The sequence below is a fragment of the Eucalyptus grandis genome, chromosome 1, assembly GCF_016545825.1.
Source record: "Eucalyptus grandis isolate ANBG69807.140 chromosome 1, ASM1654582v1, whole genome shotgun sequence".
NCBI classification, from domain to species: Eukaryota; Viridiplantae; Streptophyta; class Magnoliopsida; order Myrtales; family Myrtaceae; genus Eucalyptus; species Eucalyptus grandis.
This window is the reverse complement of record NC_052612.1, coordinates 53,431,684-53,448,216: the sequence shown is the minus strand read 5'-3', so window position 1 is coordinate 53,448,216 and position 16,533 is coordinate 53,431,684. Positions and strand designations below refer to the sequence as shown.

The 16,533-nt window shown below is 40.0% G+C and overlaps 1 protein-coding gene across 1 annotated transcript; it reads left to right on the top strand.

Annotated features, from left to right (window-relative positions):
* The first annotated feature begins 4,003 nt into the window (after nt 1-4,003).
* Nucleotides 4,004-16,166, top strand: LOC104450309 (serine/threonine-protein kinase TIO). Its single transcript, XM_010064818.3, is given in 32 exon segments — nt 4,004-4,118; nt 4,194-4,387; nt 4,477-4,579; nt 4,696-4,770; nt 5,808-5,900; nt 6,018-6,092; nt 6,182-6,274; nt 6,726-6,789; nt 6,882-6,911; nt 6,914-6,965; nt 7,294-7,366; nt 7,448-7,516; nt 7,628-7,680; nt 7,682-7,709; nt 7,947-8,037; nt 8,752-8,887; nt 9,944-10,017; nt 10,020-10,114; nt 10,603-10,701; nt 10,781-11,326; nt 11,530-11,841; nt 11,843-12,005; nt 12,008-12,339; nt 12,342-12,466; nt 12,468-12,672; nt 12,970-13,078; nt 13,081-13,202; nt 14,705-14,848; nt 14,983-15,063; nt 15,140-15,214; nt 15,216-15,329; nt 15,723-16,166. Coding segments are annotated over 30 exon segments (3,864 nt in total). The 5' UTR covers nt 4,004-4,118; nt 4,194-4,387; nt 4,477-4,489; the 3' UTR covers nt 15,969-16,166.
* Nucleotides 16,167-16,533: the final 367 nt, after the last annotated feature.

Below are 16,533 nucleotides of genomic sequence, written 5' to 3'. Positions count from 1 at the left end.
AAATAGAGATCTTTAGTTTGTTTCACTGGATCAAAAAAAGATACGTAGATGTGTCCATTTTCCTCCTTCCCGAGGGGAAGATAATGCGGAGAGATCCGACATTTACAAATAGCGTGTTTGGTAACATTTTTGTTATGGAAAACAATTTTTTTTTCAAAAACACTTTTTTTATTTTTGTTCCCGATAAAAGTTTCTAAACATTTAAACACATTTGATAACTATACAAAATTATATTTCCGAGAGAGAAATGCGTTTGGTACGATCCTATTTATTTTTATGACTTGTAATTTCTTTTAATTTATTAATAAATTTTATTACATTTTCTTTTCTTTTTCTTTTTCTTCTCCTTCCTTGAGTCGATCGTCGGCTAGCAACTAGCCGGACAAGAGCCAGCAAGGTCGGCCTCGGGAGGCTTGCCGACCATCGGCAAGGTCACCTCAAGCCTCGTCGTGACTAGGCAAGGTGACCTCGCTTAGCCATTGGCAAGGCGGAGCCTTGCCAGCTAAGTGAGTCTCGGCCTCGCGGTGGCTAGGGGAGGCTTAGGGAGCCTCCCGAGCCACGGCAAGATCGCTAGGGTAGCGCATGCAAACGTTTGTTTCTCATGGTTTGTTCTTTTGTTCCCAGGAACAAAAAAGAACATAAAACCTTTCTAACGCCACATTGTTTTTTTGTTCCCGAATAAAAACTTAGCCCGAATTGTTTGGGAATGAAACAAGAAGCAAAAAAAGTTGCTTCTTGTTCAGGAATAATGTCTAGAAATAAGCTGATTTTCTTTTTTTTTAATTTTCTTTTATTTCCTTTTCTTGCCGCGACCACCGTCAACCGCCGAACCACGCCCACCGCCGGTCGCCGCCGCCACGCCCTTCGGTCGCCGGCCGCCGCCCGCCCGCCTCGCCGCCGGGCCGCCCGATCGCCGGCCGCCGCCGCCCTGGTCGCCGTCGCCGGCCGCCGCCGCCGGTCGCCGGTCGCCCGGCGCCCCGGCCGTCGCCGGCGCCGCCGCCGCGCCGCCCGCCGGTCGCCCGTGCCGACAGCCGCCCGCCCGGTCGCCGATCGCCCGATCCCGCGCCGCCCGATCGCCGGCCACACCGGCCATGCCGTGGCTACCCGATCGCCGGTCGGCGCCGCCGCCCGCATGTCGGTCGCCACCGCCACCATTCCGCCACCCGCCGCCGTCGGGCCCGCCCGACGCCGCGCCGTTCTCCGTTGCGGCATGCGTCTCGACCTCAGTCGCCCATTGCCATCCGCCGTTACCGCCCCTCCGTCCATGGTTGCGCCGTCGCCGTCCGCCGGCCGCCGCAAAGGCCGTCATCGCCGAGGCGCCGCCGCGCGTCGGCGGCCGATGGGCTTTGCGGCGGCGGCGGTCGGCGGTCGCCAGCGGTGGCGGTCGGCGGCGGCCCCAGCGAAGGCGGTCGGCCGGCAGCCGTGCGGCAGGCGGGCTGGCCGCCGGCCGGCGGCATCCGGCGGGAGGTGGCGGCAATCCGTCGGCAAGATTAAAAAATGAATAAATACAAAAAGAAATTGTTGCGTTATCAAACGCATTTCTATTCTTTTCTATTCCAAGAGTAGAAATTTTATGTCGTTATCAAACGGGTTCTTTTACTCGAAATTGTTCCCCGGAGCGAAAATAGAAAAGAATCATTTCTAAAAAAAAACTCTTCCGAGCAAAACGTTTGCATGCGCTACCTAGGCCTCATCTAGCTAGCCGCCGCTGAGACCAACAATCGGCTAGGGGAAAAAGGAAGGAAGAGAAAGCAAAAATAAAAGGGAGTGGGGAAAAAAAACTTGATTCTTGATTCTTGATTCTTGTTTCTCAAGTTGTTCCATTTTGTTTCTTATTTTTATTTCAAATGCCGAAACAAAACAAAAAAACTTACAAATGTGTTTTTGTTCTATTTTTACTATTGGGAACAAAATAACAAAAACACCTATTCCCAATAGCATTACCAAACACAGCCTAAATGCATTTAGCCTTTTTTTTTCCTAATTCTTTATGCTCCCTCTAACCATTGTTTCCGGTTACTTCTCTTCCGTTTCCCTGGCATTCCATTAGTGAACAAGTCCCGTGGACCTATTACTTCAACATAGCCAATATTGCTCACAATCGGGCGTATAGGGTTAGCCTGCGGTTGTGAGCAGTGTTGTAAGGCGTGCTAATCCTACAGCGGGCCTTTCATCCACCCTCACTCACCCCAAGTGTAAGTGGCTATTATACTAGCCTACTCGGCGGTAGTTAGGGCTACCTTCCTTACCATAAGGCCTCTTAATTTCCTATCTATCTTTGTTTTCCCTACAATGAGAGAATACGGAGGATAATGTGGGATCTCCCACTCCGGGTCGGATCTCCTGCTTGTTTTGTCCTTAGGCCTTTTAGGGACTTGCCTAGGTCCAATCCACACCTACAATAGATTGACCAATAATGTTCATAATGTTTATTTTGTGGATTTGTAATTCTTTGACTCTCACTAGAAAGAAATAAACTAACCAATCGATAGGTTGCTTTAATTATTTTGGGACGAGTACATTAGAAGTTTTAAAAACCGTTGCGAAAATATAGTCGAGTCATAATGTTTGTAAAAAGTGCTGTCAAATTAGTGCAATTAAATCATTCTGTCAATTCCGTTCAATGTTATTAACGGAAAATGTAAACATGATTTTTTGTAGTACTTTCTCTCTCTCATGTGTCTAAATACGAAACATAAGCCTAAAACGAGTCATGCTATGGTCGAGCCTAAGGACTTTAAACAAAGGCCGTGGTTATCGGAGCCCCCATTCCATGTAAATAAAATGGAAGGGTTAACTGCGGGGGGGAATTTGTAACTAAATTTGAAACACCCCTTGGCCTGATCATAGCTTTGCTGTGCTGGCCTCTCGACGATTGCTAGCCCAGTATCTTGGAAATGATGGCCTCTCGATGAGTCATGCTAGATCCTAATTTGATTTTTAACACCAAATTTATTTTACATAAATTAAGAATAAGCTAGATTCAATATAAAATGAAAGAACCATGTTAAATTTACATTTTGTTTAAATTGTCGGGGATGGCAAGCCACCCACGCCGCCTGGTCTCACCTCTTTATTTATTTATTTATTATTATTTTATATTCAACTTATTTCTAATTTAATTCATATAAAAATTGTATTAAAAATTAGATTTGAATCAAAACAACATCATTTAGGCCTTTAAGTCATTTTGAAATATAAAATCAGATCGAGAAGTAATTATTTATTGAGAGGTTGAAGATTGATCTTTCTACGTGAATTTTTTTGATAAGTATATGTTTTCACTATTGCAAGTAACTTTTCATTTTAAAAAGATAGAGCTTGATATATTAGTAATTGCACCGAGTGTTTTTCTCCCATTAGATTGACTAGTGATTTTCATATTAGAAAAGTTAGCACGGTTAAATAAGACTTCAATTTTGGTTCGTCAGTCCACTTCGGAGCTCAATACTTTATTTTGATCGTTTAAGTACTTCAAGTTTAAAAAAGTCCCAACAGTCTCAAGCTCATTACCAATGATTTTTTTCTTTTGTTCGAAAAGAGATTGATGTTATTCACTTAAAAGAGTACAATGAATACAAGTCTAAAGCTTCAAAGCATGATAAATTAAATAGGGTAGGCAAACGATTCATAACCCAATTATAATGTAGACAATCCTTCGGTTGCGCCTTTGCAATTTATTAATGGAATTCAAGTATTGAAAGTCTGATGTCTCTTCTTGTGAAATATTTGATAGTTTGTCATACGACATTCTCAGCATGTGAATTCCAGCAACAACAGTGAGCTCAAAATTTGATTAATTTTTTTTTTTTGAAAATTTTAAGTTCTTAATTGATCGAAGTAAGATCTTAAGTTTTTTAAATCTACTTCAGGAAGTACTTCACTCGCGTCGAGTATTTTCTTACTCGATGACTCAATTTCACCCACCAATTTCGGAAATTCAAATGGGCGGGAAAATTTGCAGGCGACCAGGCCCCTCATCGACTTTCAAAAACTCATCTCTCTCTCTCTAACCCGACGAGTAACCGCAGTTTTCTCTCGCGTCATTTCAAAAGGAAATTAGCAAGAGATCGCCAAACGGAGGAGCTTCTTCGTCATCTGAGCTCTCTCTCGTTCAGGTATTCTCTCTACCTCAATCTGCCGCTTACCTGGTTTTGGATCCCCTGTCGAAGTCGTCTTCCGATTTCGCGCAGGATCCTACCAATTTAGGTAAATCCCAGTTCAAATTCCATCCCGGCTTTTCATTGGTAGATTCTGCATCGAGGCGTATGACTGGAATACCGTCTGCTCAAGTCCGTCCTCAGTTTTTAAAGAGCGCCCTCCCAAGCTAGCGTTCTCCATTTTTGGCCCTGCTTAGATCCACTCGACGTAGTTGCAGCTGCCGCTGGTAAGCTCGATGCCGCGCATGCATCTGCTTTTTTCGGCCTCTCCGATGGATAGATGTTAACACGCGACCGCATCCGATGATGTGCGCAGGTACCGACGCCAGATGGGTATCGAAGACTACCACGTTATTGAGCTCGTGGGAGAAGGTTCTTTTGGGAAGGTTTACAAGGGAAGGAAGAAGTACACTAGCCAGGTACTGGTCAGATGTTCACCTCATCGTGCATCTTTCCTCTTTTATTTATTTTATTTTTCCCGATTAATTTACCCAACCGGAGTCCTCCTTGACATCTTGCGGTAACTGATTTGCAGACTGTTGCTATGAAATTCATCATGAAGCATGGGAAGAGCGAAAAGGATATCCACAATTTAAGGCAAGAAATTGAGGTAATGCATTTGCTAGGTCGTTTAGCCAGATGGAGTTCGTGTTTAGAGTTAACGGACATCACATAGGTACTAATGTAAATGCTCTTGTTGCTGATGTCGCACCAAAGGGGATTAATAGGAAGTTTGGATCAGCAGTTTGAACCCAGTCCATATACACGTTGCTGGAGTATTTCTCAATGCACTAAAGTGCTGAACACATATTTCCTTTTTTCTAGAACGTCCTTGACCATAGAAAGCTAGCAGACCATAAATGCTACAACCGTCGTCCTTTTACGACATTATCAACACTCTTCCTATCATAAAGAAAATGTTCTCTACTTTGCGAGCAACCTGGATATTTGCCTTGGCCTAGCAATTCATTCACAATGACTGGTTTTAGTATCTTTCTAGCAAGAGGTTCGAGCTAAAGCTTGCTACTACTAGTTCACCATACCTCCTGCCATTCTCAAAGAGATACTAGACAGTGTGACCTGTTCCCATGGAAAATAATATGCATTTTGCAGTCTGTCCTTCTTGTCCTTGGGAGGTATTGTGGAATTTTTAATAGTGGGCACACAGTTCAGATGTTAATCATAAGATACAACAGGTGAGTCCAATTTGGAGAACTGTTGTTCTCTCTCCTATTGCTGACCCAGGGGCCTTGATTTTAGTCCCCCTGCCCTGGATTCTTACTCATTCTCAAGATATGGCTTTTATGATGTCGTTCCAATGAATTTAAGTCCTGAAACTCTTGAAACTTCACTAATGTTGTGGAGTTTAAATAGGAATGATGGGACTTTTGGTTGGTTCGTTCTAGGGTCATGGTTCAAAAGAAGCAATGCTTTCTTATGGGAGGATGGAAATGCAGCTCTGGCCTTATAATTCCACATGAATTCAGAGATCTATTTAATCACATGTAACGCAATACGAACAAATGCAATAGCTTGTTACTTAATAGCAAACATTATCTCTTTAGACAAAGTTGAATTGCTCTCCCTCTTTCTCCCCTTTTCTTCTATCTGTCAATTTATCTGTACATATTTTGCACAACCTTGCAGATTCTGAGGAAGTTGAAGCATGAAAATATCATCGAAATGCTTGATGCTTTTGAGAGTCCACAAGAGTTTTGCGTTGTTACCGAATTTGCTCAGGCAAACATACATTCTTCCTCCTTCCTCACTCTCGTGTTCACATAATTCACCTCCACAGCAGTATCAACGAGATTGTATATCAATGTCAAAGACCTGATTGTGGAAATTACTTTACAGGGTGAATTATTTGAGATTCTTGAGGATGATAAATGTCTTCCGGAAGAGCAAGTTCAAGCAATTGCAAAGCAGTTGGTACTTATCATTGGCTCCACTTATGTGGCTCTATACTATTATACTTTTACCCTTATTGTGATGTAGGCTTTTTTATACCGTTGATTCAGGTTAGAGCCCTGCACTACTTGCATTCCAACCGTATCATCCATCGTGACATGAAGCCGCAAAATATATTGATTGGTGCTGGTTCTGTTGTTAAGGTTGATAAATCTCTTATTGCTGAAGCTTTTATCTGAAGTATTCCTTACTATTGCAAAGTGATTACCAGCCTCATTGTTTAGAAATATGCGAGCAAAACGAGAACATAATCTGATTCTCAATTCTGCAATTTTACATTGAGTTGGCCAGTTACACATATAACAGGCACAAATGATGTAAAGATGCTGATATTAAAAGGGGCTTTGATGTAGCTTATCCTGCGGTTTTCTCGCCTCTCATTTTTAGGGTTCCCATCAGCTTTTAGTTTGTTTCCAGGCAAAGATTTAACTGGTAGTGATCTTATAACTGCCTACAAATCTATTGGTTTTGTAAAATGAATAAATTTTTATCAGCTCAAATACGTGCTCACATGGAGTTTCACACTATTCTTGATGAAGGTGTATCAATTTGCTGATTCCATGCCTCTCATGTAATTTTTTTTAATTGCCACAGCTCTGTGATTTTGGTTTTGCCCGAGCAATGTCTATGAATACTGTTGTCTTAAGGTCAATAAAAGGTTAGTTTGTCCTCTCGTATGATATAACACAACTAGCTTGCCCATGTAATTGGTGCAGCAAGGCAAATTAAATAAAGCAAGTTGCATTTCAGGTACTCCATTGTACATGGCTCCTGAACTAGTGCGGAGCAGCCGTATAATCACACTGCAGATTTGTGGTCCCTTGGAGTTATACTGTACGTGTTCCTTGTCCTCAACTCCTTTAGCTTTCAGTCTTCAACAACTTTCATTTCTATTAACATGCTTACAGCAAATAGTTGTCTATTTTGTGATACGTGTGGACACGTGTTTTTGTCACATGACATGTGTTTGATTTTCAAATCATCAAGAGAAAATAATGTCCTGTTTGGTGTCCGCTGTGGCTCAGCCACGTCTTACTTATTTGATGAGTTATTGTATATTTCTTAGGCTCAGGTTCTATCTATCTAATGTAGGGTTTCTTGTCATAAAGAAAGAAGAAATTAATATAATATAAATTAAATTATCTGAATTTTCCTATAACAGGTATGAGTTATTTGTTGGCCAACCTCCATTTTACACTAATTCAGTATATGCTCTCATTCGACACATTGTTAAGGTGACTCTCTTTTGTCCTATCAAATCATGTTAGTATTTGTTAAAGACTTATGCTAATGCTTGAATCCATGTCACATGCCAGGATCCAGTAAAATATCCTGACAACATGGGTGCGAATTTCAAGAGCTTTCTGAAAGGTTTGCTCTGTAAGGTAGTCTACTGTTTGAAAATCGAAATGTCTCACCAATTATAATGTCATTTTTAATATCCACTCCCTGGAATCTTGAAAACTGTAACAGTACTATTGGGCCTTGGAATGTAGGCACCTCAGAATCGGTTGACTTGGCCTGCTCTCCTTGAGCATCCATTTGTCAAAAGAAAACTCCATTGAAGACGAAGCCATGGTATTTTTCTATCTTTTTTGAAGTTAGAAGACTGGGATATTGTTATCTCACGAGAAATATTTATTGCCCTCTTCTATTCATAAAAATATCCTAAAATGTTAAAATTTTATGAAAATCCATATTTAATAGTTAGGTCCTATCCTCTCAAGAAGTGTATTCCATCATTTGCCCATAAAACCATTGTCATTCTTATCATCGATGATTGGCTGCTGAAATTTTTATAAACCATTATTCTAGGAGATGGATGCTCCTATTGCAGCAACACGCACTTGCTCTCCCACAGAGGAGTTCCCTGGCTTTGCAAATCCCAACGATATTGAAAAGAAAGGTAAAGTACACTTTACCATAGTTGCTCTTGCGCCAGATAAGAAAAGCAACGAGATAATTTCATGTCTTCCTGCAATTTGTCTGCTCAATTTGAAATTCTAAGATAATAGGGAGATGAGCCTGAAATTTTGTTTACAACATGCATATCTAGATTACACATCACATTGTGGAAGTTACCAAGACGATAAGTTGAGCGATTCTCAGTGAATGATAGTGACATATAACATGATGGTGGAGTATTGTTGTTGACAAAAAAGCAAAAAGAAAACAATAGGAAAAAAATTTAAATGGCTATGCTATACTTGCCCTAGAGAAGAGATACCTGAAATTGTACCATTTCTGTACATAGAAAACTCAATTGTAGTAGACCAATGAGTACTCAATGTATTTTGACATAATCACTTGAAGGCTGAAGCCGAAGCAACAAGCGCAGAGTTATAATTTGCTTGATAAATACTTGTTGCTCTCCTTAGCAAATGCTCTTCAACTTTGCATGGCGTGTTCACTGTCAGCTATATGTCCTTTTTTTTGAGGGTCCAGATAACCATCTAAGCCCATTATTCATTTATTTATTTATTTTTTTGTGACTTAGGCTCAGAATTTTGAGAAGCTAACTTTGTGATTTTTGTTAGTCAATCAGTGTCCTTTAAGTTTAGGCAACTTAATTTATATTTCCACTTCAGCCATCTGATTGCAACCATATTTTGATCTTCAGGTTGTCAAGCACTAGACAAGCTAGAGAACAACTCTCGTACAGTCAAGGGTGCAAAATTAATTGGTCAAGATAGTGAAGCACTGGCAGTTATTTTGCTACCTCTAAAGAGATGGTCCAAAGAACTAAGTTCTCAGAGGTACTTCATCTGTAACCTTCTTGATATCCAAGTTTATTCATGCATCCAGTAGAACTTACTGATGCTTGATAGATTTGCATATTTTCTCGGAAATGTGCATGGATGATAACGGGGATTTTTTGCTGTAATTGTAGTCATGATTGTATAAATGTTAACATGCAAGAAAGTCAATCCATAAGTATTTCTTATTTTTTGATATTACTTCTCTTGGTCCATATGAATTTGGCCAGAGCGTAAGTTTCCTACCCACGAAGTGCGGCACAGGCATGTTGCCACAAAGAAGTGATCGCAATCACTGACAGTCCATGGATTGGTGTTGCTGGAATAGAGTTCCAGGTGAACTCATTGACAATGTTGAATCTACAAAACTGAAATTTGGTTATTTCATGAACGAACCTACAAAGAATTTTCTGTGTGACTACGAAATTTCTAACATAGGATGTGGGAAAACGTCCTATCATACAAGATGCCAGTACTAGCTTCTGTTCAAGTTTTTCCATCCTGGAGCTGATTTTTTCTTTTTATAGATGGCAGAGCTCCATGTTGATACTTATTATTTGATGTCAATGATGCTACCTAGAATCATGATCTCTGTAATAGAGCCTTTGTATGATTAAATGTGGAAACATCTTGCTAGTCTGGTTTTTGCGAATCTACTATATCTCGTGTTCTTTATTTAATGCCGCTTGTGTATGTCCTTTTTTTTTTGGGGGGGTGGGGGGGGGAGATGTGAACTTACCACCTGCATGATGAAAGAAAGGGATTGAATTGCTCATCTGCAGCTTGAGCAAGCTCACATTTACAATGCACTTGAGATCTGATTCTTTCATAATGAAAGTTTGGAGAATGGCTGAATATGTTTGTTAGCTTCTCTCTTGTGAAACTTTTAGTGTGATTACTGCTCTGGTATCCTGCTGCTCTGTCATGCAAGATTTTGCAGGTTAAGTCACTGCATAGCTTAAGGGGGAGTTTTTAATTTGATATTGTTGTTTGATAATGTTTCAGCATGTGATAAGTTTCATACAATATGCTGATTTAGTTGCCCAACTTTTGCAGTGATCGAGACATCCTAAGGTCCAACCAGGCACTGAGGATTATCTCTAACTTAGTTGCAGCTGGAGCCATTCATTCCAAGGGCTAAATGATGAACTACTTGCTGAAGTTCTTGAATTCACAGCAACTGTAGTTAGCTTGACATCAGTTGATCTTAATGATTTAGTAGCAAAGGTTGATCAGTGCTCAAATTTATATGGATTTTGTGCCACACTTAATTAAACACATGCTTTGTCTCTTGATGAAAACAGTTACCATAATTGACGTGATGACAAAAGTTGTCTCTCCATTTTGACTGAACCTCAAACATCCACCCAACAAACCCCTTGATGATTTTTTTTCTTCTTAGCTCTTGGAATGAGTGCAATTTTCCTTTGGATGATCCATGCAGTGAAATGCGCAAGATGTGTACTTCCATTCTTCATCTTTTATTTCTTTTCCTGCATTCCTACTTAATTATACTGATGGTTTGGTCAAATTCTTCAACAATTAATTTTAGTCCTTTTGTTTCGATCCTGAGTGAGCAGCAATGCTTTTGTTACTTTTTTCTTTTGCTAAATTCATCAATTACACGTGAGTATCCACTTTTATGTCTGTCAATGGTTTTTTTCTGAGTGATTTAGTCGAATGTAGAGTATTCACTTCTATGTCTTACCTTTCAGGGTTTGGCAATTATCAAAGTATTGGTTGACCAATCTGGAAATACGGTTACAAATTCATACTTTAAGCACTGGGTCGCCTTAGTTAATATCTTCTCACAGGTACTTTTCTTATTGGCATTTCTGAATTGTAACAAGAGTGCAGACTGCAAGCTGCCATATTATGGTGTTGAATATGTAGGTTGTTCGACGCAATGAAGATGCATCTGGAAAAATTTTGAATGAGGCCATCGGTTGCATTTCAGTCGAGTTATCTAAAGTGGCTTATTCTCTTAAAGCATCTTCAGATATCAACAATGATGCAGAATATGTGCCCTCTGTTGTGTTTGAAACTGTGAAAGATATAGTGGATCATGCCAAAGCTTCTGGACTAGTGGAAAAGCTCTGTCTCTGCTTAGAAATTGCCGGTTCAAGTCTATCCTCAGGGTCCCCAAATTTGTTGCGAGCTGTCTCTGAAGGATGCAAGGCCCTGTGGTCATTGATTGATGCCCTCGAAACCCTCTTTACAAAGGAACATGCTTATTTGTATCCTTTGGATGCTGTACGGAGTCCTTCTTTGCTCCGGCTTGACATCAAAGAGAGTGAACAAGGTTTGTTGGTTGGAAAGGAATCTACAAGAATCATCGATACAGTGACAAGGGCATTCCTCAAGTCAAAGTCTGTACAGATTTCGATATATCATTCACTTCATCAGCGTCTTGAGACTGCAGCTTTGGCTGTTATTCAGGTGCTTGTCTCCTGACCTAAACTATATTTTCTTAAATAGTGGTATACATGCCCTTCTTTGTCATTTTTTATTCACAATGATTAATTGAGGAAAGTTGCTTATATGAGATTTTAGGCCTTAATGAATTGTTGCAAACTTTTAGCTCATACTCTCTCTCAAAGATTATATAGGTAAAAGGTCATTTTGTGTTAAATGTGTTTCAGCTGTTATCAAGGTGTTGCCTGCAGAACAGAATCATTCCAAATCTTCTATGTGGCTTGCCCAGTTCCTTACCAGTCACCACTGTTGTTAGTGGTGGTGAAGACGATACTATTATTTCGGAGATATTCTCCCTCTTAGGCCTTTGTGCTTCATGTTCAAACAAAAATGACCAAACAGGGGAAACAAAGAATTTGAAGAACAAATTAAATAATCCTACTGCTATGGTTCAGCAGGCATGCCTTGTCTTGGCCATGGTAGCACAATGTTTGAAGATGTCTGGAAGAAATTCTGCAGTGTCTATTCTGACATCATCTTCCAAAAAAGCAAGCTTCTCGACTCACAGTTCTTGCGAGTTATTTTTCTTCTGACGAAGGGGTGAGAAGTAAATGCCAAACGCATTCTGCGTCAGCCATGTTGGCTTTTGCTTCCATCCTATCTCTTGAAACTGCAAATTCCGACTCCTCGGTCTCCACGATGCTGCACCTTTGATCCCCCAGACATCTGTACTCTGTGACTATCTCAACACATCCCAGGTGAATAAACACGGAGGGGTTGATGAAATGCTTTCATATTGGCATTGCATCAAAGATGGATTTGTTGGTCTGCTGGAAATGACGTTAAAGTGGAGAGAACAGTTATCTACTCGCCATTTGTGTTCAGATGGTATTCATATGCTTCTTCTCAATTTGTTAGGTAACAAATATTCAAATGCACCTGATGGAAAAGTTGATAATGCAAACAATGGAGTTGGGTTGTCCCCAATTGGAGTTTTATGGACGATCTCCTCAATATTTCACTGTCTTTGGAGTGGAGCTCAATATTTCGCCAGATTTTGCTTAGATCCGAGTTCATCAATGTCATCTTGAATTTAGTATCTGATGCTCATGTTCAACTTGTGAGGTGCTGGAGTGGGCCTGGGGGAGGGAAGGATGGTGTGAGATTTAATTAATGTGGTAATTGATCTATTGGCCTTTCCTTTTGTTGTTGTTCAATATACTCCCACATTGGCATCAGCCACTGCTTCCATAAACAGTGGATCCCTCCTCAATATGGGGTTACCTGGAGGGAGAAAATACACAGAAGACAAAGAAATGGCAAAGGCAATAGAAGAGGACATGGGAAAGTATATTAAGATCCTTCTAGAGGTCTTTCTCTCTCTCTCTCTCTTCCTTCAACACATGCATGCACTAAGGAAATATTTTATCCTTTACATTGTGTAAAATACGACGAATTTGTTCTTATGAAATTAGATTCTCTATACAAGGAGAGTCGTATACACTTGAGTATTTTTGTTCTGAAGTAAAGAGCAGCATTTTCTACAACATTGCCTATTACACCTGGATAGCTATATAATTATGAGAAATTATAGTTCCTAGTGGTGTTTGTGGAATACTGAAAGTATGAGAAAGACCTGTGACAATACACATTCTTCTGTGTCGCAGGTTGGTGTGCCTGGTATCATCCTGCGTTGCTTGGAGCATCTTGGGCTGAAAGATTCTGGAAAACCAGTTGCCTTTATTGCTAAAATGATAGGTCATAGACCACTTGCTATCAGTTTGTGAGCAAGGGCTTGCTAAATCCAAACAGGATGAGAATATTACTCAGTGCCTCAAGTCCAAAAGAGGTCGTACTGGATGTTTTGATGATATTATCTGATTTGGCACGGATGGATAAGGTCAGGTTCCGATTCCTGATCGTTTAATTGCTGCAAGTTCACTTGGAATCTGAACATGGATTTCATCATTGTGGTTATCTTTTTGTAGCACGCAAAAATAATGCTAAGGGTTGGCTCTGCTGCCACTAGGAAATCTTGATGCCCACTTTTGCACCTAAATCATAACGTGCTAGAATTCGTTGTTCTGCACAAGTACACAGAATGGCCGTTGTCTCTGCAGAGTATATTAGCATGTCATTTCATGATACATCTCTGCACGCTTAGGGATCAATTCGCTGCGGAAATGCCTGATGCCTGCTTGGTTCTTCCACCAGTCCCAGCATAAAAAGTTCTTCACGTATCTCTTGGTTGGCTGTTTTAATTTATTCTGCTTTCTGTCTCTCTGTGATGGACATTATTTTAGTCCTGATTTAAAGATGTGTAGTTGTGCCCCTTTCATTTTCTGGCCTAGCAAATGTTTGTATGAGTCCTTTGGGCTGGGAATTTCTCAGATATACGTTAATTGGCAGAAGTTTAAGGAAAGTATATTATTTGGGGTAACCTATGCCAGTGGATTAGGTTGGTGCTGAGTTGGATCATTCAGGAGGGTGAAGACAGTATAGAAATTCAAAGATTGAATTAAACTTGACCTGGTAATTGCAAGAGCACAACAAACTGAAACTCTTTATATATGATCATTATTTGGACTCTAGTGTGGAGAGTTGTCATTGTCATCCTGAAGGATGTCAATCGATCGCCATTCTGTCTCGAGCCATGCTCATGCTTCCTTATGTCTTCTAGGACACTTCCATCTATGTCATATGCTCAAATATTATTGCTTTTGTAGATTTAACTGCAGTTTTGTATACTCTAATTTTCTTCCTACGCAAATACTCATTGGTAATATATAGCCATAACGAAAGTGCAAATCTGTATTCATGATGGAATAGGCTTGGATTGGGGTACCCTTCTGTGCTGATTCCTTTTGCTTGGCATCACCACCAGAAGTGAAGCATGGGCAGTAACCAATAGAATAGGAGTAAATATTTTATTTCTAATTCCATTTGTTTTGTGGAAAATGAATGATTTGGAAAATATTTTTCTAAAAAGATTGCTTTTATTTTTGAATTAATTAATTAATGAAAAATATTTTCATTATCGACAACAATTTTTTTGTCTAACATATTTGTGGACGATGAATAGGTTCTTTGTTCGTTTACTTTGGTAATTAATACAATCGATCATTTTAGAAAATATTTTTCAAATCATTCATTTTTTGTGAAAGAAGAATGGAACCTAAGCATAGTCCTATTTTCGCTTAATTATAATTTATTGTGAGGACATTTTTGACTTATCAATACTATTTTCACTCTATTCAAAATTTTAATTTGTCTAACATAACATAAGAAAAGAAGAGTGATCAATTCATTACTATATGGTTCTTTTCTCACAAATATGGGGCTCTAGTGTACAAGCTTAAGCATATTGATCTTATTCGCCTTTTCACAACCGAAACTTTGCAGGCTTTCTATGAGTACATCAATGGAGCTGCTATCCTGGAAAATATGAAGGAATTTCTTAACCATGAAGATTCAAATATTCGTGCAAAGGCTTGTTGTGCTCTCGGTAACCTGTGTCGTCACAGTGCCTACTTTTATAATGTGCTAGTAAGTAGTGTCTTTTGGGTGGTTTATGATGAACTAACAAATGAGATCTAGTTTTCTCTGACTTCTGTACAAGTTTTTCTCTGTGAGCTCTTAAAGCAATGTCAACTGAATCGCTGCTCCGTACTTTTGAGTAGGCAAGACACCATATAGTTGATCCCCTCATTGACCGCTGCTCTGATCCAGACAGACGAACAAGAAAATTTGCTTGCTTTGCTGTAAGAGAATTTGCTTGCTTTGTGAAACACTTAATCTGCTCGCCCCACTGATTGTCTTTGAATGTTCTCCTTCTAGATTGGAAATGCAGCATATCACAATGATATGTTGTATGAAGAACTCAGGAGGTCCATACCTCAGCTAGCAGCCGTATTTGCTTTCCACAGATGAGGACAAGACCAAAGCAAATGCTGCCGGTGCCTTAAGCAACCTTGTTCGCAACTCAAATAAACTGTGTGAAGACATAGTGGATAAGGGAGCCATGCAGGTATGCGCATCCTTTGCTTCTATTGGCATGAATATTGACGAAACAATGTAGCAGAAGATATCTTCCAGTACTGAAGTTGTCAACTAGTCATTGCAGAAATGTTTCGAAAAAACCTACTTCTCTATTATTTGGCTTTGTTCTATCTGCTATGGCTTGACGTGGATAGAAATAACAAAAGCATTGGTTTGCTTAAGTAGCACCAGAATCACGATCTGGTACCATTATCAGAAAGCTGTTCTCTGCTGCCCAGCTAAATTTGTTCGTTTATTTTGATATAATGTAATGAAGTGAAGAAATTAGCATAGAACAGTAATGTAGTTCTTTGCTACTGTTGTACGACCATGTTTGTTTCCTGAGCAAACAGAACTCTTAATACTGTTTCCCGTACTGTAGGCTTTGCTGAAGTTGGTGGTCGACTGCTCAGCTGTGGCCCTGAATCCAAGTCGAAGAGATGCTGCCAATGAGTCGCCTTTGAAAATAGCTCTTTTCTCACTAGGGAAGATGTGTGCGCACCAGCCGTGCAGACAGTATCTCGTTTCTTCGGAGCTTTTCCCAGTAATTGGAAGGCTACGCCAATCCCCAGAATCCACGATTGCCACTTATGCATCTAACATCATGAGCAAAGTTGCCAACGGTTGAAACTTCAAGCTGCAATGATAATTGCTGAGAGATGCCAACCTCTGATTATAACGATTTCGTCTTTCTTTCTCGGAAAGTTATTTTGGCAGTTTTGATGGCGGGTGGGATTGGGGTGGTTTGCTATGTCAGCAACACCAGCCTGTTACGTGTAACGTGTTTGCGACATTATTCCTCATGTATATAAGCTATAAGCTTCTTTAGTTCGTATCAATCTCCTCCACATTGTCTTTGCTTCAGTAATTTTTTCCTTCAAGGACTATAAGGAGGAGATATATGTTGGGTTGAAAAGTCAGTCAATTTGCAAATGAATTTATTTGGGAACACCCCAAATCTCCGATGACTTTTGATCGCTTCAAATCAGATTCGCCCAAAGCAAGTCTCATTGTATATTTGATTATGTAGAGATCGAACAATTACATTTGATTTGGTCATTGCTTAAATTGACTTATTATCGGGTGATTTTATACTGCAACTTTATAACTCTTTGACGGAACAATAGAGCATGAGTTTCTAGAATTGCGCTTGGGTTGGGAGAACTAGAATTCTTTGTTCGAGTAATATAGCA